Raw genomic sequence first — 16,521 nt, forward strand, 5'->3', positions numbered from 1 at the left:
TGCCACCTCGTTCCCCTTTCAGGGATTCTGATCCTTCCCTTGCTTAGCTCGAGATCATCCTTGTCTGCCCCTCATCGTAGTCCGGCGAGGACTTCCGATGGGAAGACCAATTAATCCGCCTGCTATTTTACTACAAGATCTGGCCCGGTACCTGTCCTCTTGAGAGATTGTCTCCCTTGAGTTATATCACAGGTGGTGCTTCCCTCGCAGTATGGACTTCACTCCTCCGCCCGGGTTGGATCTTTCGGAGTCCAAACGTGCCAATCTATATGCGGCATACTCCTCCACGTATGGACTGGCCGTGGTGGCAGTGTTGCTGCGGTTGCTGTGTCGTACCCGCGTGTCCAAGGTGGGATTGTGGTGGGATGATTACTTGATTTGCATTGCTTTGGTGAGTATCACGGCAGTACTGCTCCATGAAGATATCTGACTCGGCGCGACAAGGCCATGGTAACCGGAGAATACGTCGACATGGTCATTTGGGTGTATCGAGGGGTGGGGACACACATCTATCCCCTAGGGATGACCGGCTTCTCGAATTTCTTCATCAACCTCTTCGTCTGCGAAATCTTCTATACGCTGTCCATCTGTCTGACCAAATATTCCATCTTGATGTTCTACTGGCGCATCTTCGGCACCACCAACATCCGCATCCCAATCTACGTCATCTTCTTTCTGGTAACCGGCTGGGGGTTGGGCGTCGTACGTCGGATCACATCATGAGTTTGGCTGGCTTTCTCTAACAAATTAAAAACAGATCTTCACGACGATCTTCCAATGTCTACCGGTCCGTGGCTTCTGGGATAAATCCTTAAACCCACACTGCGGCGTAGACGTCAACCAATTCTTCATCGGCAACGCAGTCCCTAACATCATCACTGACTGGGCATTGCTTCTCCTGCCTATGCCATACATCTGGCGACTCCACAGGAACACCACCCAGAAAATCGCTATCAGCAGTGTCTTCGTGCTTGGAGGGTTGTAGGTCTCACTCCTCCTCACCTGGGTTCAGTCCCACTAGCTGACCATGCAGTATCTGCGTCATTTCCATCGTCAGATTAGTGATCATGCTCGACTCATATCGAGTCCCTTCGATCGATGTAACTTGGGTATTTATCGGTCCCTCGACGTGGACGGCGGTGGAGACCAATATCGGAGTCGTGTCGGGTGAGTCGACTGCTCCGTTCGGGAGATCGCGCAGCTAACTTTACAGCGTGTCTGCCGTCCCTTCGTCCTTTGCTTCGTTTGTTCGATCGTGATCATGGGACGCAGGATAGTGCTACTCCGCGTAAGAAAAGCGCTCACTCGTATGGAACGTTGAGTTCCACCGGGAAGCGCAGTAAACGAAGTAAAATGCAGAATGACTCTGAGCTGCATTTGTCGACCATTGATGTTACGACGACGGTGGACATTGAGGAAACATATCGGTATTAGTTTGGTAGGGTTGTCAATATTCTTGAATGTTATTGATCAATATGTATAAATAGCTTTGTGCCCGATTAGCCCCTGGGCTCGTCTCTGAGAAGTCCTACCCCCAGACCGTCAAGAACTTGATGAGATCGATGCAATGAATATTACTGTGCCGGCTACACGACTCTGAATACCTCATATATCCTTGGCCTATCTATAATTGCCACCTAAGGTGCAGTAGCCGACTCGGTTATCGTAACGCTCACAGTTAGTATTGCACCTAAGATCGTGTTTGCCACACTCGATGTTTAGCTTCTGCCACTAAATTCACAATTATTGTAAAGTCAAATTGCTCGAGGATCAGTTGGCAACCTGGGCAACCTCGGCAGGCGGGTACTTGTCCCCGTATTCGGACACGATCCATTGGCAAAACTCCTCCCACTGCTGATTCCAATATTGAATGCGCTGAGCTTTGATACCATCACCACGTGCGGCCAGATCAATGTCCCGAAGCCAGTCAGCATCGGACTGGTCCTCAAAGTTCGACCAGCGAAGACTGTTCTGTGCCAGAGCTCCCTATGGTTCGTTAGCTTAGCTCGGGTGTGACAGGGGTTCGACAGGAGACCTACCAGTCCAGCGAGTCCGATGTTATCAAATCCTTGGATGGTCTGATAGAAATCATAGCTCAGACCTGCAATGTCCTGCCCGAGCATGGCCGGATCGTCGTTGCTGATGGCGGTGGCCACACCATGGGCGATCATCGCAGGGAGAGGATGGTGGAGAATATCTGTTGCCAGACGCAGCACTTCGTTGGAGATGGGGCACACTTCGACCATGACTGCCTTTTCAATCACCTCCTCGATGAGCGTCGGGTGCTTGTACAGGGAGAAACCATGGCCAATGCGGCGGGAATTGAAGAGAACGGCATCCACCAAGTTGTAGTCGGTCGAGTTTCCGTCGCCGAGTGTCTCACCGGCGTGGAAGAAGAAGGGGATTGTGAGATTCAGATACTCAGTCTGCTCCCGGAACCAGATCAGCTCGGGGGCCAGGTCTGACAGCGGACGACCCAGATCCTCCTGCGCGACGAGGTCGTAGCCGCTGAACAGCTCAGGAAATCTTTGCTTGCGCTCTAGGGCGATCTTCATACCTGACACAGTTCAGCCGAGTTCCCCAGTATACTCAGAAATGCAGACTTACTCGTGGTGATCTTCTCCCGGTTCTTACTGCGAGTGTCGGACCAGATGACGCGGGCTCCCCAGAAATTCTTCCCCTTGTCGGTGGCCTGGAACTTCTCAATCTCCTCGATCATCACATCCCACCAGACATCGAGATTGGGATCGACATCCTCCTGGCCGGTGTGAACTAATTTACCGCTGGAGCCACCACTGCGGATCTCCACCCAGTTGATGCCATCGTCGGCTAAGCCTTCAAACAGCTTCTGGTAGAATGTCCTCACAATCGGCTCATAGTTGACCATGGTATCCGCGGGACCAAAGCACGCTTGGAATCGCCTCCAGATCTCGTCGACACCCAGCTCATGGCGGATCGACTCCTGCGGGAGGATCGTCAGCTTGGACTTCATAAAATCCAGAAAGCCCTGTCGGCCACCGGGGAACCGGTCGGCGGCAATCTGGACGGAGACCTGGGTGTTGGGAACGTAATTGGCCGAGGAGATCGTTTCAGCCGAGGTGTTTATGGTCGTGTTGACATGCGCAAAAGCGACCGTGGCATTTTCTGCGCTCTGCTCGTCCAGAATCGGCTGCGACGTGGAAATGACCATTCCTTCTGTCGCAAGGATGGTTTCGAGAATGGTTCCAAACGGCAGCATGGCCGACAAGTGCGCATGTAGGAGCGCACCCTTGGGCATACGCTTGACAATCTTCCAGAGCTTCGTGGAATTGATGTATGGTCGCGCCAGAGGGAACATCTCCCCGGCGAACCGCTCGTCCTCTGGATGCTCGAACGTGCCATACTGCCGCCAATAGTCATCAATCTCCTCCTGCCGGATCGCCTGGACAATGACATCTGCCTGTCGAGCAACTGTCGACAGGTTCTGGCGGAACTCGTGATCTATGACCAGTCAGTATCGGTTCGTCACCAGCGAGGAATGGCCGCTGCATTACCTTGTCGCTGCCGTTTTTCTATCGTAATCATGGCCGATCGAGCCATGAGATGGCGCCGCACAGCACTGCCATTCGGATCCGGGGCATCATCAGGAATGACTTTCGCCGCGGTGAACGACAGACACAGCGCATAGGCCACGAGATTCGGCAGTTTCATGATGATAAGGCCCCTTGGCACTTGGCAGGATGGAGAAGAAGAATCCGAGGGGCTCTAACGCGTCCAGCTAAAGCTTAATATATGAGCATTTGGACTGTGTCTTTTGAGTTTCAGAGAAGAGCGGCACAGGAAGCGTATTACTACCGCAATGTTTTGATCAGCTGTTGCAGGGATTGTTGTCCTGGTCAGCCAGCCTCAGGTACATTCCCCAGCTCATTGTATCGCCGGGAGTGGATTGCAGTGAGCACTATCCGAGACTATTGGGTGCAGGTGGGGGCCCTTCCATCCCTTGCTTGTGGGCCACTGCTTATGCCGTGTGACTGCTCAATCGAGTCAGGACATGCCTTGCCCTGTGCATCAGAGCCTGTTCCCCGGGTGACGCCGGCATTGGCTGCCTTTTTTGTCGTCTTGGCATGGGTCTCCCTTTCTTGGCAACTGGCGATCTGCCTCAGCTTTTCCATTCTGGGACAGATTGAGTTCAGCTAATCTTGAGATGTCTTTCCGAGATGCGGGACTAGCGAAAGTGAGCGCAAAAGATGATGATTCTATCGTAGATCGTGGTTACTCCGCACTACGCCACTGTTTGTAGCTGTCTGATGGGAATCATGTAGCCAAGGATACTGTCTGCTTTGCTTACTTCAAGCTTCGGTCTTGAATGGAACTTACGGCCCGTTCCGTAACTTCTCCAAAACCAAGGCTTGACTGCACTGAGTTGTCCTCCACTAGAACGAGGGCTGTGCGCTGAGAAAGTCATGTTGGTCAACGTGTCATTCAGTGACTCAATATTTGCCAACTTACCCAAAATGAGGTAATCCCTGTCTTCCTTCAGTCCAGAGTCTTGAATTATATGGTTGGCAAACATGCATATCTTTTGCTGAATAGTCGAAGAACAGTGAGTATAAACCTCGTTTGGCCATGGATAAGCGAAATATATACATTTCTATCCGGACCGTCCCCTTTCCTCGAAGCAACCTTTCATTGATACCTAAAATGTGGGGACTATTATTCTATATATATTCCGACGTGATCCCTGGCCCTGGAGAGAAACTTTTATAAAATATCGATTGAAATGCCGAGTCTGATTCTATAATTCTTATCCACACTTACCGACCGGACGTCGCTTATCATTATGGAGCCAACCCAGAGCTCGATCACGCATTCATTCATTCAGTGTCATTTGTATTTAAATGGAACGTCTGCGGCGAGGATCCACTTAGTTGAGGCCAAAGTCCAGCCTTGCCAACAAAGTGTGCAGAGATCATCTGCAACGAATAGATGCATGTCTGGAGAAATTGAGTAAATGGTTGAATGCAAGGTGACATGTCCATGCAGTCCCCTGAGCTGTCATCTTGTCAAGTCAATAGCTTGTGTCGATATAGGTTGACAAGGGGATCGATTCTAGCCGCCAATCATGGCCATCCGACATGATATCTTAACATATCCGACAATGCGGTATTCTTGCGATTACGCCTTCATCACGCCCTCCAGAACGCCCCTCTCCTCGTCGGCCCACCATTTCCGCAAAACTTCCTCGCCCCTGCGCGCCTTTTGCGCCGCTCGATTGCGGTAGACGCTGTCAATTTTCCGCACGCTGACCTGGTCGCTAACACACCACCGTTTGAGGTCAGCCTCCCACTCTAGATGAGTCATGGTCGGCTTGCCGTAGTGCGCGCGGATGTTGCTCAGGGTATGCGCTCGCAGCGCCTTGGATGCACTACCAAACCGCGCATTGTCTTTCGGGGTGGACCGCGACGGGATGAGCGGCTTGAGGGAGAGATACATGATCGTTTTGGACTCTTGCACAGCAGCCATCAGAGGCAAGGCGGTCGTGGTGCAAAATGGCTGGGGGCCGAGGCCGAGGTAGGAGAGAGGGGTCGACGAAGTCACAAGGGAGCAGAGGGCGCTGATTGTGCATTCCGCGGATAGGTAATTGAACCTATTTTGTCAGTCGCTTTTCTTCAATCCACTGGTCAAAGACATACCTCGCATTCAAGTCCTGCGTGGAATAGGACGGACTGATATCGAGAGTCTCCAATGCAGGATGGCCTTGCAGGGATGAAACCAATGCCGTCGCCCCCTCGTCAGTAAGGCCAACTGATTGCAGCGAAAGACGTTGCAGTGTCTTATTCTGTTGCAGTCCTTTGGCAAGCACTTTTGCCCCTGCATCGCCGATCGGATTGCTGGACATATACAAAGAGGTAATAGGGCAATGCGGAGAGGCCAGATACCTGGAAATCGCCTCACAGGCCGCTGTTGATATCCCAGTCGCGGACAGGTACAGGATTCTCATTGACAACGGCGTTGCAGGAATGTATTCCGCCAATCGAGTAAACAGAGCAGCGACGCCTGCATCGCCAAGCTCTGTCTGATCCAGATCCAGTGTCCGGAGGTTTGGAGTGTGGGTAATGAGGCGGAAGAGGGAATCCACCGACTCTGGACCGAGAGGATTCCTCTTAAGCCAGATATTTGTCACAGCGGGCGACTTGACCAGTGCATCTGTCAAGAGTGCAAACGATGCTCCGTCGATGCAATTTCCCGCTAGATACCAAGTATCAATACGGTTGGGGAATTCCTGTACGAAGTCTGCAATTGCCTGTGCTCCAGCTGGGCCGATGATGTTATTCCCCAGCAAAAAATGCTGCACAAACGTGTTGGAGCGCAGACTGTGCATCAGCGTCCAGATATTCGGCGGACCAAGAGCCATCTTGCACAGGTCCATCCGACCGTCTTCGTACAGTACTCCCTTATTAAACTCCAAGGTCGGAACGCTGTGGTAGGGCTCGGCTGCCGGTTGGCTCTCGCCTTTAGCATCAGACGCGGTCTCATAACTGCCATCATTTTTTAGATGATTGAAGAAAGGCGTAAGAGAGCCTGCATCGCTAATCTCGACTGGCATCGGCAGGCTGGGTGCTCCTTTGAGCATGCCTTGGGTCACTGTCTGATCCCAGGGACCTTGAGCTAGGATTCGATCCGACCACCGCGGTCGAACGTCCTGAGGAGACGCATTGTCGTCTTCGGCGGCCTGGGCGACTCCTTCTGTAGAATCGCTTACTCGAAGCCGGTCGAGGGAGATGGGCTGCGCTGTTAGAACTGTTGCCGACGCCATCTTGTTTTTACTTTGCATATAATTTTTCTCGGTCGGCAGTTGGCTTCTCATATATATTCAGGAATGAAGAGTATGACTCACAAGGTGGAACAGCTTATAGACTTAGACTTATGCCAAGGGCAGATTCAGCCTTGTGGATGGTGGGAGGAACATCCGAAAGACGGGAATGGAAGAGTGGTCATCATTGGCTGTCTGATGTCCACGATCATAATAAATAGAGTGTTACGACCATATATATATATATATCTATATATAGCTGGATTGTAATGGACAGATGGTACACAATCATTCATGGCGATGAGCACTCCACCATAGTCATGACTCCGCAAGGATCAACAGAATGAGTGCTGGCAGCAGTGACTGAGTCACCAAGGCAGTGACCAGCATCTTAATAAGCTCTGTTCAATATTCATGGCACAGATCGATTACCTTGTCCGAACACTGGCTTCCCTCGTTGCATACCATATGTGGCGGCTCACGATGGAGCTTCGATTCAGCCTCATGTCTGTGCTTCTATCAATACGAGGTGCTCAGGCTGGGCGATTCACCGATTCGTATATTTTGCTCCAAGCGAACGGCGCTAAGGAGGCCCACCTATTATTTATAACTCTATTCTGGCCCAGATAGCCCTCATCACCCCTGAAACCATCGTGATCCTCCTGAAATTGCGATATGGCCACTTCAACTGGTGCGGCGCGGAGACCTGTCTCTGGCAACAAAGATGATGATGCCGGCCCCGTAGGAGATCTATATTCCAAGATTGACACTGGGGGATTTGGCCTGTGGGTCTGTGCTGTCGTGGTGCTTGGGCTCTCGGCTGGTATCATCTCGAAAACACCACCAGGCCCGTTGCGGTCTGCGGCTTCATACAATCTGGCGGTGGTAGGAAAACATCCTGAGATATGGAGAGGAGATCTGACATTTTCACAGTCCGCGCTGGAATTTTTCCTAGCCTTTAGCTCCTTCACCAAGCCCGTTTCACCTACCAATGCTAGGCCCCGGCTAGGTTCATCATCATCTTGGCCTTCACCACCATAATGTGGGGTGCTGCGTTTCCCTTGATGTTTGTGATGCGAAGTGACCGCGACACGTACAAGGTTATCAATCTGGACAAACGTGTCCTGCTCTCGATTGGTACAGGGGTCGCCAGTATTCTCCAGAACATCACTATTGCGTGTGGTTGTTTAGGCGTGTCTACATTGTAAGTTCTCTTCTGTGTTCGACACCAGGCAGATACTGATAGGTATCCCAACGCAGTATTTTTATTCTTTATCAGTGGTCTTGCGTGTGTCGATTGTCCTTGGGAAAATTCAATCCCGAGGAGATTCGCCAGGCTTATGAGAGACGAAGGATATAAGTCGAAGGATCTAGTATCGAAGTGTGAGAATTTAAGCGCATGCAAAATTGCTATAATGATTCATCTCCATAGCTCTCGGAAATGCGGCATATTACATGTCATTAAACCAATGTACGCAAGCTACTTGATTGAAGAGTCTAGCAGCTTTGGTAGTAACCCAGTGATCGACTACAAACGGTGTGACTGGAAGATAAATCCTGAGCTTAGCAGGGTCCATAAAAAAGTTATGAGTCATGCGGTAGGACAGTAGAGTAAAAGTGGCTTTCGAGAACTGCCCCATGTAGTTAGTAAGGACAAAGAAACCCAAACATGGCCCAGGATATGGATCAGTATTGCTCGGAGCAGTGCTGATGAAGGATAGGGACCAGCGCGCCACGGAGACTGTCCTATAACACAGCTGATCCAGTTTCTAACAACACGAACTGTGTACGTATGAGACTGAAAGTCAGTCAACTGCTCCAAAGAGCATCCTGCACTGCACGCAGAAGATGAAACTCGAACGGATCCAGGGAGTGGAGATGAATGACAGCATCCCAGCCTGCACTGGCAGCCATGAGGTTCAACAACTAGGCTTAGATCTCGCTCTGGGCCGTCCGGTGCCACCCGGATGAGAATTCGGACCAGCTAAAACTGAATGCGACTTTACTGCGGTTCGGTTATGCACCTCTGATCTGCTTTCTGACCTCGCACTTGCGGTACTGCCCCTCAAGGTGAACTACTGTGTCACTCAGCACGTTGGCCGTCGCGATGAAGAGAGTGATTGCATCAGTGACACGACTCCAACCTGCAACAAAGGCACGACATTTGACAGCAAAGACTGTGTCTCCCCTAAACAGCCAATTTTGCCCTCCAAAAGCTGTTCTCAATAAGGACGGCGGCTGTATACTCCCCCAGCCTCCCATTTGTCCTGATGGTAACCCTGGCAGGCCCATTCTGAATGTACCCACGTCTCATTTGTTGTTTCCGACGGAAAGTGGGGAGACGACTCGAAATAGGGACCGAGAAATCTCATGGAAAGCCGTCTGCGCAAACCCACTACCAATTTGAGGTCTAAATAGTAATTGCTCAGACTCCTCAGCGGGTCACACAACGAGTGATTCTCAGATCATCTATCAAACATTCCATTTTGAAACTGGTGATGCTTGAATGCTGTAGACGGTCAATATAGAGCGGTATGCAGATACTCTACCCAATCCAAATAGTTTCTCCAGCCTCAGTTCTATGTCATTTCAATCCATCTCGATAACCCCACATATCTCTTTCCTCTTTCTTGTCGTGTCAGGGCCACAGCGTGCGAAGCGCTCATCTTCCAGTATAAAACGGCTGATCCACACAACGATGGGTCAAATCCATCCTTAACCATATATAACTAGCCCCCCTTGGCATTTAGGAGTTGATGGCCTCTCTCTCTCTATGCAGAACATGGAAATCAGATTCGGCCGGCTCTGTACCTGGACCGATCGTCGCACCTACGGGGCATCCTCCGGGACATCGAAAAAAAGAAACTGGTTGATATCCTGTGTTGCTGGCTATTGAATTCGCGATCAATTTTGTTGCGTACTCAGCGGACCTTAACCACAGCCCGATGGCGGACCCTCCCAGGATGCGTTCCCGAACCTTATCCCACAAACACGCAACTATCGTCCCTCACAAGAGAAGAAGCACTCGTCATGGAGATGAGATAACCGGCTTAGCCTGTGCGAACCCGAGTTCGCAGACTTCGGTGACCATAGGGGGCGCGCTACGGCCAAGGAGGTCCGACAGCTCATTAACAACCTGAAGGACATCTATCACCCATCAAACGGTGATTATCGAACCCACGAAGGCGGGTCTCCTGGAGGTAGAGCGCGACCAGCACGCTTTAAAGACCATTAACGAACAGCGGCAGAACGAAGTGAAAGCTCTCTGTGAGCAGATCGAAACCCGCTCCTTGACAAGCCCGGCGAGAACAAGGGCTACAGTGGCGGCCGCCAATGACAATCAAAACCCTCGAAACAATGGCCAGCGACCAGACAAGGAACAAAACTGCGTCTGGATTAGCGCTCAACACTCTAACACAGACCTCCAAGATAACGCTGGGAGTGGAAGAGACACCTTTGGCCGATATCCTCCTACAGCAACAGCCAACGCTCGGATCCGCGAGGCACTGTTGAGCGTGCCAAATACCCAGGTCGTCCACATAGCTGGAGTTGGGACCACCAAAACTGGATACGGTATCCTCTTCATAGATGGTTCAGGCCACCGTGCAACTTACTCGGAATGGAGCCTCCAAACACAACGAACAAAAAAACAAGACGAGAAGGGCTTACGACAGGGCGGACTGGAACAAGATAAGCGAAGATGTTCTGCAGCGGATGGAACCATTACCCGGCTTAAGCACCAGCTCCGCGCTAGATGAAACTGTAGAGAAACTTACAGCGGCAACTACAGAAGCCATATCACGACACACGCTTGACTGTCGACCATCCCCGTATTCCAAATGGTGGTTCACTGCAGGCCTCAAATCGCAACAAGTCGAGGTAAATCGCTTTTGCCGAAGATGGCAGGAAAGCTGCGCGATATGCGGCTGAGATCTCGAGTTCTCGATGTCGCTCTTCACTGACCTGCGTCGGAAACGAAGATCATGGACGCGGGCGATTGAGAAAGCTAAAGCAGCCCACTGGAAAGAGTTCCTTGATAAAGTGGAAAGCCGCAACATACATGAAACCTCGCGACGCCTGGGGGTGCATACCAAACCTGAAGGTCGGGACAGAGGAACTGATAAACAACGAAGACAAAGCCCAAGCTTTTACGGATACATTCTTTCCAAAAATGGCGAAGGCCGAAAAAAGACAGGCTGGCTCAACCTCCACTTGCAATTCCTTGGAGTCTGATCGCGGAACTGGAGACCTACCACTCATTAAAGGCCGCCAAGAGCGCGGTTTCGAAGCACTCTCAACGCGGACCTTGAGGTAGAAAGGTAATCGGCCTCCCTGGTAAAAAAGAAGTTTGGAGGTGGTTTTACATCAGCTCCTTAGTCCGGCCCCGGTGACCTTTGTCGTCCCAACACCCTTTCCTAGGTGGATTTCATGTAGTCTTTAGCGATGAGAGCGTCTTCAAAGCTCCCATTAACCCTGTGCTCCTTCCACCTGATAAAATCCCTCCTTGTACCGTGATGGACTGGGACCAAAGTTCTCCTCGTATCTGTCTCTCCAGCTCAACAATATGCTCATAATGTATCCAATTTCCAATCATCACCTTCCTGTTTAGATTACTGGGTCACCCCGTTTCCCATGGTCATGAGCAGCAAACTTCGTAAAATGACAAACATCAATAGGACTAACGGCCCCAGGCGTCGAACCCCGACTGCACGTTTTCCCTGAGAAAGCCGGAGCACTCGGATACGGTCTGGAGGCCAATGCTGCTGATCACTGGGAATGACGGTATCCGATATGTTGGTTGCCTCTGGGATTGGGCCAGGGGATGCATGCCAATTTCGAATGGCAGAGAAGGATCTTCATAGAGCAGGGGACTAGAAAACAGGGCACTAGAGTCATTGCACGGGGCGCCATTGCTGCCGTTTGGGGCATTGTCGACAAACTGACCATCAGGAAGAAGAGAGCGAGGATCTAATGTGTCTGTGGTGTCTTCGGGTGTAGACAGAAACAAGGCCGTCGAGACATCGAGCCAATCAGGAATGGCAGATCAGACATGGCAAGTCGAAAGAGAGGATGAGAAGACAGTGGCAGAGGAAGTTGTTAAGAAGTATCATGGCGACTCATTGCGGCTTTCATGCCTTTTAAAATCCTTCCTAGTGAGGGCTGAAGGCCCGATGACTGTCTAGAGCACGTTTGGTCGCACCAGGAACAATTATCAGCACCGCCCAGTAATATTATGCTTCGAAAAACTCGGGATTTACTCTGCGCAGAATCCACCGCATTTTGCTTTGTCATCGTAGTACTCCCTAGCGGCCGTGGAGAGAGCCTTATCTCTTCAAGTGAGATGTATTTTCTGTGGTAGGTCTGACATCGGGGGCCCTGTAAAAGAGTAAAGGGGAAAGAAAGTAAAATAAATCAAACAAACGTAAAAAAGGCTATCCCGATGCAGCAGTCTTGGATCTGTTCAAGTGGTTGCATCGTAGTATGCCTGAGTCCTAAATACTATAATCCATACCCTCAGTGGGAGAATGGCCTTATACAGTAACTATTGAATCCTGGTTTGTCTTCGCCTCTTTGTTACGCCCCGACCAATCATTCCCTCGTCAGGTCGTCCGGAATTGTCCTCAACACATGCCGCCTTTCCATGACACCAACTGATATGGTCCTTGAGGATATCGGGTCGTTTATGCCTCTTGTAGCATCCCTCGACAGGACAGATGTATATATCTCGGAATATGTGCTGAGTTTTCAAATGGCGCAGGAGATCCTGCTTGCGGTTGAACGAGCGTTTGTACGTGCACCCTAGCCATTGACATACGAGACTGTCCGCATTGGCAGGGTATCTGGAAGTGCGTCAGCATAGTCTATTGCTGTTTCCAGGATCGACGGTACCTGTTTCTCTTCCGACTTCCATTAGATGTCACAGGTGGGGTTACCTTGGAAGGCACAGCCATTGGATGGCCTCGGTCACTGCTAGCCAGGTCATTCGGATGAGGAGACTGAGCAGCGGCAATGACAGACTGATGATGGTCAGTCCGATGGGTGAGTCCACCCATTGTGTTCACCATTGTGCCGAGCGAAAGATGTGAGGGAGAAACGAAAGCCGGCATCTGGTTGGCTGGCGGCTGTATACTTCCCCAAAGTTGACAGCTGGATGGGAAAGTAACTGGAGAAAAAGAGGATGGGCTTTCGCACAGTGACAAATCGTCAGGAGCAACATTGTATTGATTGCACGATAGAGTATCAGCGTCAATTTGAGTATCAGAAAGAAAAAACTCGGGATTGGGCTCTTGGGTATATGTATCTGTAATCATGTCCGAGAAATCTGTTAACTCAGACATGGTAGGTTATGATGAAACAGTTAAGCTCTCAACAAGATGTGCACTGAAAAAGGAGTAAATGATTACAGAGGACTGAGCTGGTTTAAGTAGTCTCATCATAACTCATTATTTTTTGGTTAGGGAGGACCGCCATTAAATTCAAACTATGAGTTTGTCATAGTTGGAATGATCATCAGGCACGTTCAACACATCAATATTCGTCTTCTCTCAGATTCATCTCAGACGTTGGGTAATCCATTCACCAGACACGGAGGACTAAAGTACCTAGGATTACCTAATAATTCTAAGTCTAACAACCTTAACATTTCGTAATTAACCTGCAAGGAATCCAGCTAAATCTTAGTACCTCCATTAGGCCAAGAAACTGACATTACCGCGAGATGGCAGGCAGCTCGTGAATTCGTAGCAATCTTATCGCAAGGGCAGATTCCTTACATAACCACAAGGCTGTCCAATGGCTCAATACGCTGTGGAATTACTTCCATGTCAACTTCTTTACTATCATGGTCTAGGAGACCAATAGAAATTGTCTTACTTTGCATTGATAAATAATATACAACTCTCCTACCTACATTTCTGAGATAATCAGATTTTTTAACTGCCTTTTACAAGATGACGTCTGAAAGGTGGATTCATAAGTTTAATTTGGTGTGCTTAAGTTCAAACGTAATCGGACAGCAAACCGCCATTGTATGCCAGCCGCCATCTCCCATGTTCCATATAAACTAACCCCATTTAAAACATTAATACTTCCATCACAATAGCTTTAGGATGCTTTTTCTATAATTTATTCATATGTATGTGTAATATAGAATAAAAATATAATCTTTTCCAAATCTTTCAGGATTTCTTATGAGTAATAATATAGTATTATTCTGGAATATAAAAATATCAGCTGTAAAGAATGTTACCTTGAGAAAATAGAAACTCTAAGGGGTCTGTACCTAATATATAAATATATTCAACATAAGAATACCTTATATACTAAGTTTTATGTATTCTAGATGCTTTGTTGTTGAGATATTGAGGTTTAAAAAGTGCCATTTTATATGGAATTGGAGATGGCGGCTGTCCTACGGCGGTTCGCTTACCGATTACGTTAATAATTTGTATCTACCTGCTGCCGCAGCAGGAAGGCTTACTAAGGTATTGATTGAACCCAGGTGCTTGCCTTCATAGTTAGTGGCCGTGACTCCATGCCTGGCTTTCGTACTTAGCACACTTATGAGTTATGTCATGCTTCTATCCATTCTTGTCATACGTGGTCTACTAACGTAATTCCCGGGTCAGGTTAGCGGTTCAGTTGGCAATTACGTTAGGTAGATAGGAATTGTCGTACTTTGTCCATACCATCAGCATACAATCCCCAAATTGATTGCCTTGGCCAATGAACGCTCCGCCTCATTAGTCAAACAATGAAACCCCCAGCCAGATCCCGTCCATTAAATCGGGTGCCGTTTCTGGACTGCGCCCAAGGAATGGGGATGGGGATTACCCCACCAAAAAAAGGAAAAGGAAAAAAAAAGTTGCGCTTGGTAATAATTGGACTGATCATCTTCATATCTAGCATCCACTGACTGTGGTAGAGAGGCAAGCCAGCGCCATTTCATAATCATAGTCCATAGCCTCCTAGAAGGATGATGCCAAGTAAACTTTAGGTACCAGAAGGCTACACCTGACCACTTCTTCTCATCAGAATCATTCGTACTACAGTTATTTTGACATAGAATCTAGCTTTCTATATGGAGATCAATGTGCATACAAGAGGCAGATTATGATACTTTGCTATGGTGTTGTTCATTGGAACTATTGGTCTACCTTCCAACCCGAAAGGATGAACGCTGAGCCCGACAGTTCGGCAGTTCAGCATCCGCCGCGCCGAGCGATGGTCTATATCAAGACAATAAATAGCCTTCCACCATACCTGCGTGCATCACATACCAGTTGACAATGCCGGAAAACAAAAGTTCTACCTTGAGTAAGATGCCGTCTTCAGACGGGACGGATGGAAGCTCCACCACCATCCATGAGATGGAAATCTCCATAAATGCGATGAAAAAATGTCACACACATGTAAGTTGCTTAATCACTTTGATATCCATGATGCAGCTTCTATCAAGAACTACCTATCTGTGGAACTGCTATGTAGGCTTGCTCGAGGTTTACCAGCATGTTTCTGCTCTCTCAGCAATCACTAACTTCTCTGCACCCAGTACCATTCAACATGGCGTAAGCGCCGCAGATCTAGAACTTCAGGAACTTGAATTCCAAATGTTGTGAGATGTCCTAAGGGTACCTGGATTCAAGGGAACCAATGTATTAGTCATGGTACTCCATTATGTGGTGAACACGCCCAATGGAATGGTACACACTGTCACTCAGCACATTGGCTGTTGCAATGAAGGGGGTCCCCAAGGGAGGTAATTGCATCTATGACATGGCTCCAACCTGCGACAAAGGCACGACAATTGATGGTAAAGACTATATCTCCCCTAAGCAGCTAATTTTGCCCTCTAAATGCTGTTCTTAATAAGGATGGCAGCTGTATACTCCCCCAGCCTCCCATTTGTCCTGATGGTACCAGGCTCCGAGCCGGTAAATGTGTCAGTGTCAGTGTGCACTGCCCTGGTAAAATGAAAATGGTCAATGGGCGATGTGAATCTCCTGACCGACCACAGTGCCTTGACGGATTCGTGTTCAAAGGAGGAAAGTGTGTCCAAACAGGGGGAAAGCAGTGTCCTGATGGATACATGGCCAAGAATAACAGATATGTCAAGGGTGTTCCACCAGAATGTGAGCCTGGCACTCTCTTCAACGGCAAGCTTTGCATCAGTGAACGGCCCTCTTGTGGGAAAGATACCCATTCTCGAAGGAGAGCATTGCGTCTCAAACAAGGAAACAAATTGGTGGGCCATCATTGCCTTTGCCTGTGAGCCTCCCAAGTGTCCCAAGGGAACCATCTTTGACAAAGCCAGCCAAGATTGTGCGTTAAAGCAGGAGCCCAAATGCAAAGAAGGTGAGGTTTACAATGGCGAGCATTGTGCCCTGGCAAGTGGCCGGCGCATCGACTACCAATTCTGCTCCACCGTAGGAGCTGGAACTTCAGAAGGCCAGAAGCCGGATGGTGCCAAGGAACAGGGCGAATGGATACGGAAACAGTGGATGGGTCCTGAGAAACAGGACACTGATGGTGGATGGGGAGGAGGAGGTGGCTGGAAGCCTGACGATGGTAAGAAACAGGAGTCTCCTGGTTGGAAACCAGGACCATGGAAAGACAGCCGACTCCCGGCGGATGGGAGGAGGAGGCTGGGGAGAAAAGTTAGTATAGGATTGCTGAAGGTCATGATCCTGATATTTCGACATAGCTTCATTCCTCGAAAATAGTCAATA

The 16,521-nt window shown here is 49.4% G+C and overlaps 6 protein-coding genes across 6 annotated transcripts; 3 read left to right on the forward strand and 3 right to left on the reverse strand.

Moving 5' to 3' along the window:
* Positions 1-211: 211 nt before the first annotated feature.
* Positions 212-1,434, forward strand: P174DRAFT_455331 (putative integral membrane protein; the record flags this gene model as incomplete). The annotated part of the gene is made up of 5 exons (XM_024829311.1): positions 212-391; positions 445-702; positions 758-981; positions 1,034-1,167; positions 1,214-1,434. 5 exons carry the CDS (start codon positions 212-214, stop codon positions 1,432-1,434), a joined length of 1,017 nt encoding a protein of 338 aa, XP_024677258.1.
* Positions 1,435-1,491: 57 nt separating this feature from the next.
* P174DRAFT_516305 (adenosine deaminase family protein) lies at positions 1,492-3,845 on the reverse strand. The gene is made up of 4 exons (XM_024832318.1): positions 3,534-3,845; positions 2,608-3,480; positions 2,040-2,557; positions 1,492-1,986 (listed from the first exon to the last, which is right to left on the reverse strand). The coding sequence occupies exons 1-4, from the start codon at positions 3,688-3,690 to the stop codon at positions 1,771-1,773; spliced, it is 1,764 nt and encodes a 587-aa protein (XP_024677259.1). The 5' UTR covers positions 3,691-3,845; the 3' UTR covers positions 1,492-1,770.
* Positions 3,846-4,724: 879 nt separating this feature from the next.
* Positions 4,725-6,796, reverse strand: P174DRAFT_414860 (uncharacterized protein; the record flags this gene model as incomplete). Its single annotated transcript, XM_024824404.1, has 2 exons — positions 4,725-5,626; positions 5,673-6,796. The coding sequence occupies 2 exons, from the start codon at positions 6,794-6,796 to the stop codon at positions 5,155-5,157; spliced, it is 1,596 nt and encodes a 531-aa protein (XP_024677260.1). The 3' UTR covers positions 4,725-5,154.
* Positions 6,797-6,991: 195 nt separating this feature from the next.
* Positions 6,992-8,153, forward strand: P174DRAFT_516307 (uncharacterized protein; the record flags this gene model as incomplete). The annotated part of the gene is made up of 5 exons (XM_024832319.1): positions 6,992-7,017; positions 7,498-7,678; positions 7,727-7,771; positions 7,792-7,997; positions 8,054-8,153. 5 exons carry the CDS (start codon positions 6,992-6,994, stop codon positions 8,151-8,153), a joined length of 558 nt encoding a protein of 185 aa, XP_024677261.1.
* Positions 8,154-11,471: 3,318 nt separating this feature from the next.
* P174DRAFT_425695 (uncharacterized protein) lies at positions 11,472-12,846 on the reverse strand (the record flags this gene model as incomplete). The annotated part of the gene is made up of 3 exons (XM_024825310.1): positions 11,472-11,779; positions 12,446-12,633; positions 12,683-12,846. The coding sequence occupies 3 exons, from the start codon at positions 12,844-12,846 to the stop codon at positions 11,472-11,474; spliced, it is 660 nt and encodes a 219-aa protein (XP_024677262.1).
* Positions 12,847-15,900: 3,054 nt separating this feature from the next.
* On the forward strand, positions 15,901-16,515 carry P174DRAFT_425696 (uncharacterized protein; the record flags this gene model as incomplete). Its single annotated transcript, XM_024825311.1, has 1 exon — positions 15,901-16,515. The coding sequence occupies one exon, from the start codon at positions 15,901-15,903 to the stop codon at positions 16,513-16,515; it is 615 nt and encodes a 204-aa protein (XP_024677263.1).
* Between the last annotated feature and the right edge of the window lie 6 nt (positions 16,516-16,521).

The sequence above is a fragment of the Aspergillus novofumigatus genome (assembly GCF_002847465.1).
Source record: "Aspergillus novofumigatus IBT 16806 chromosome Unknown P174scaffold_12, whole genome shotgun sequence".
Lineage (NCBI taxonomy): Eukaryota > Fungi > Ascomycota > Eurotiomycetes > Eurotiales > Aspergillaceae > Aspergillus > Aspergillus novofumigatus.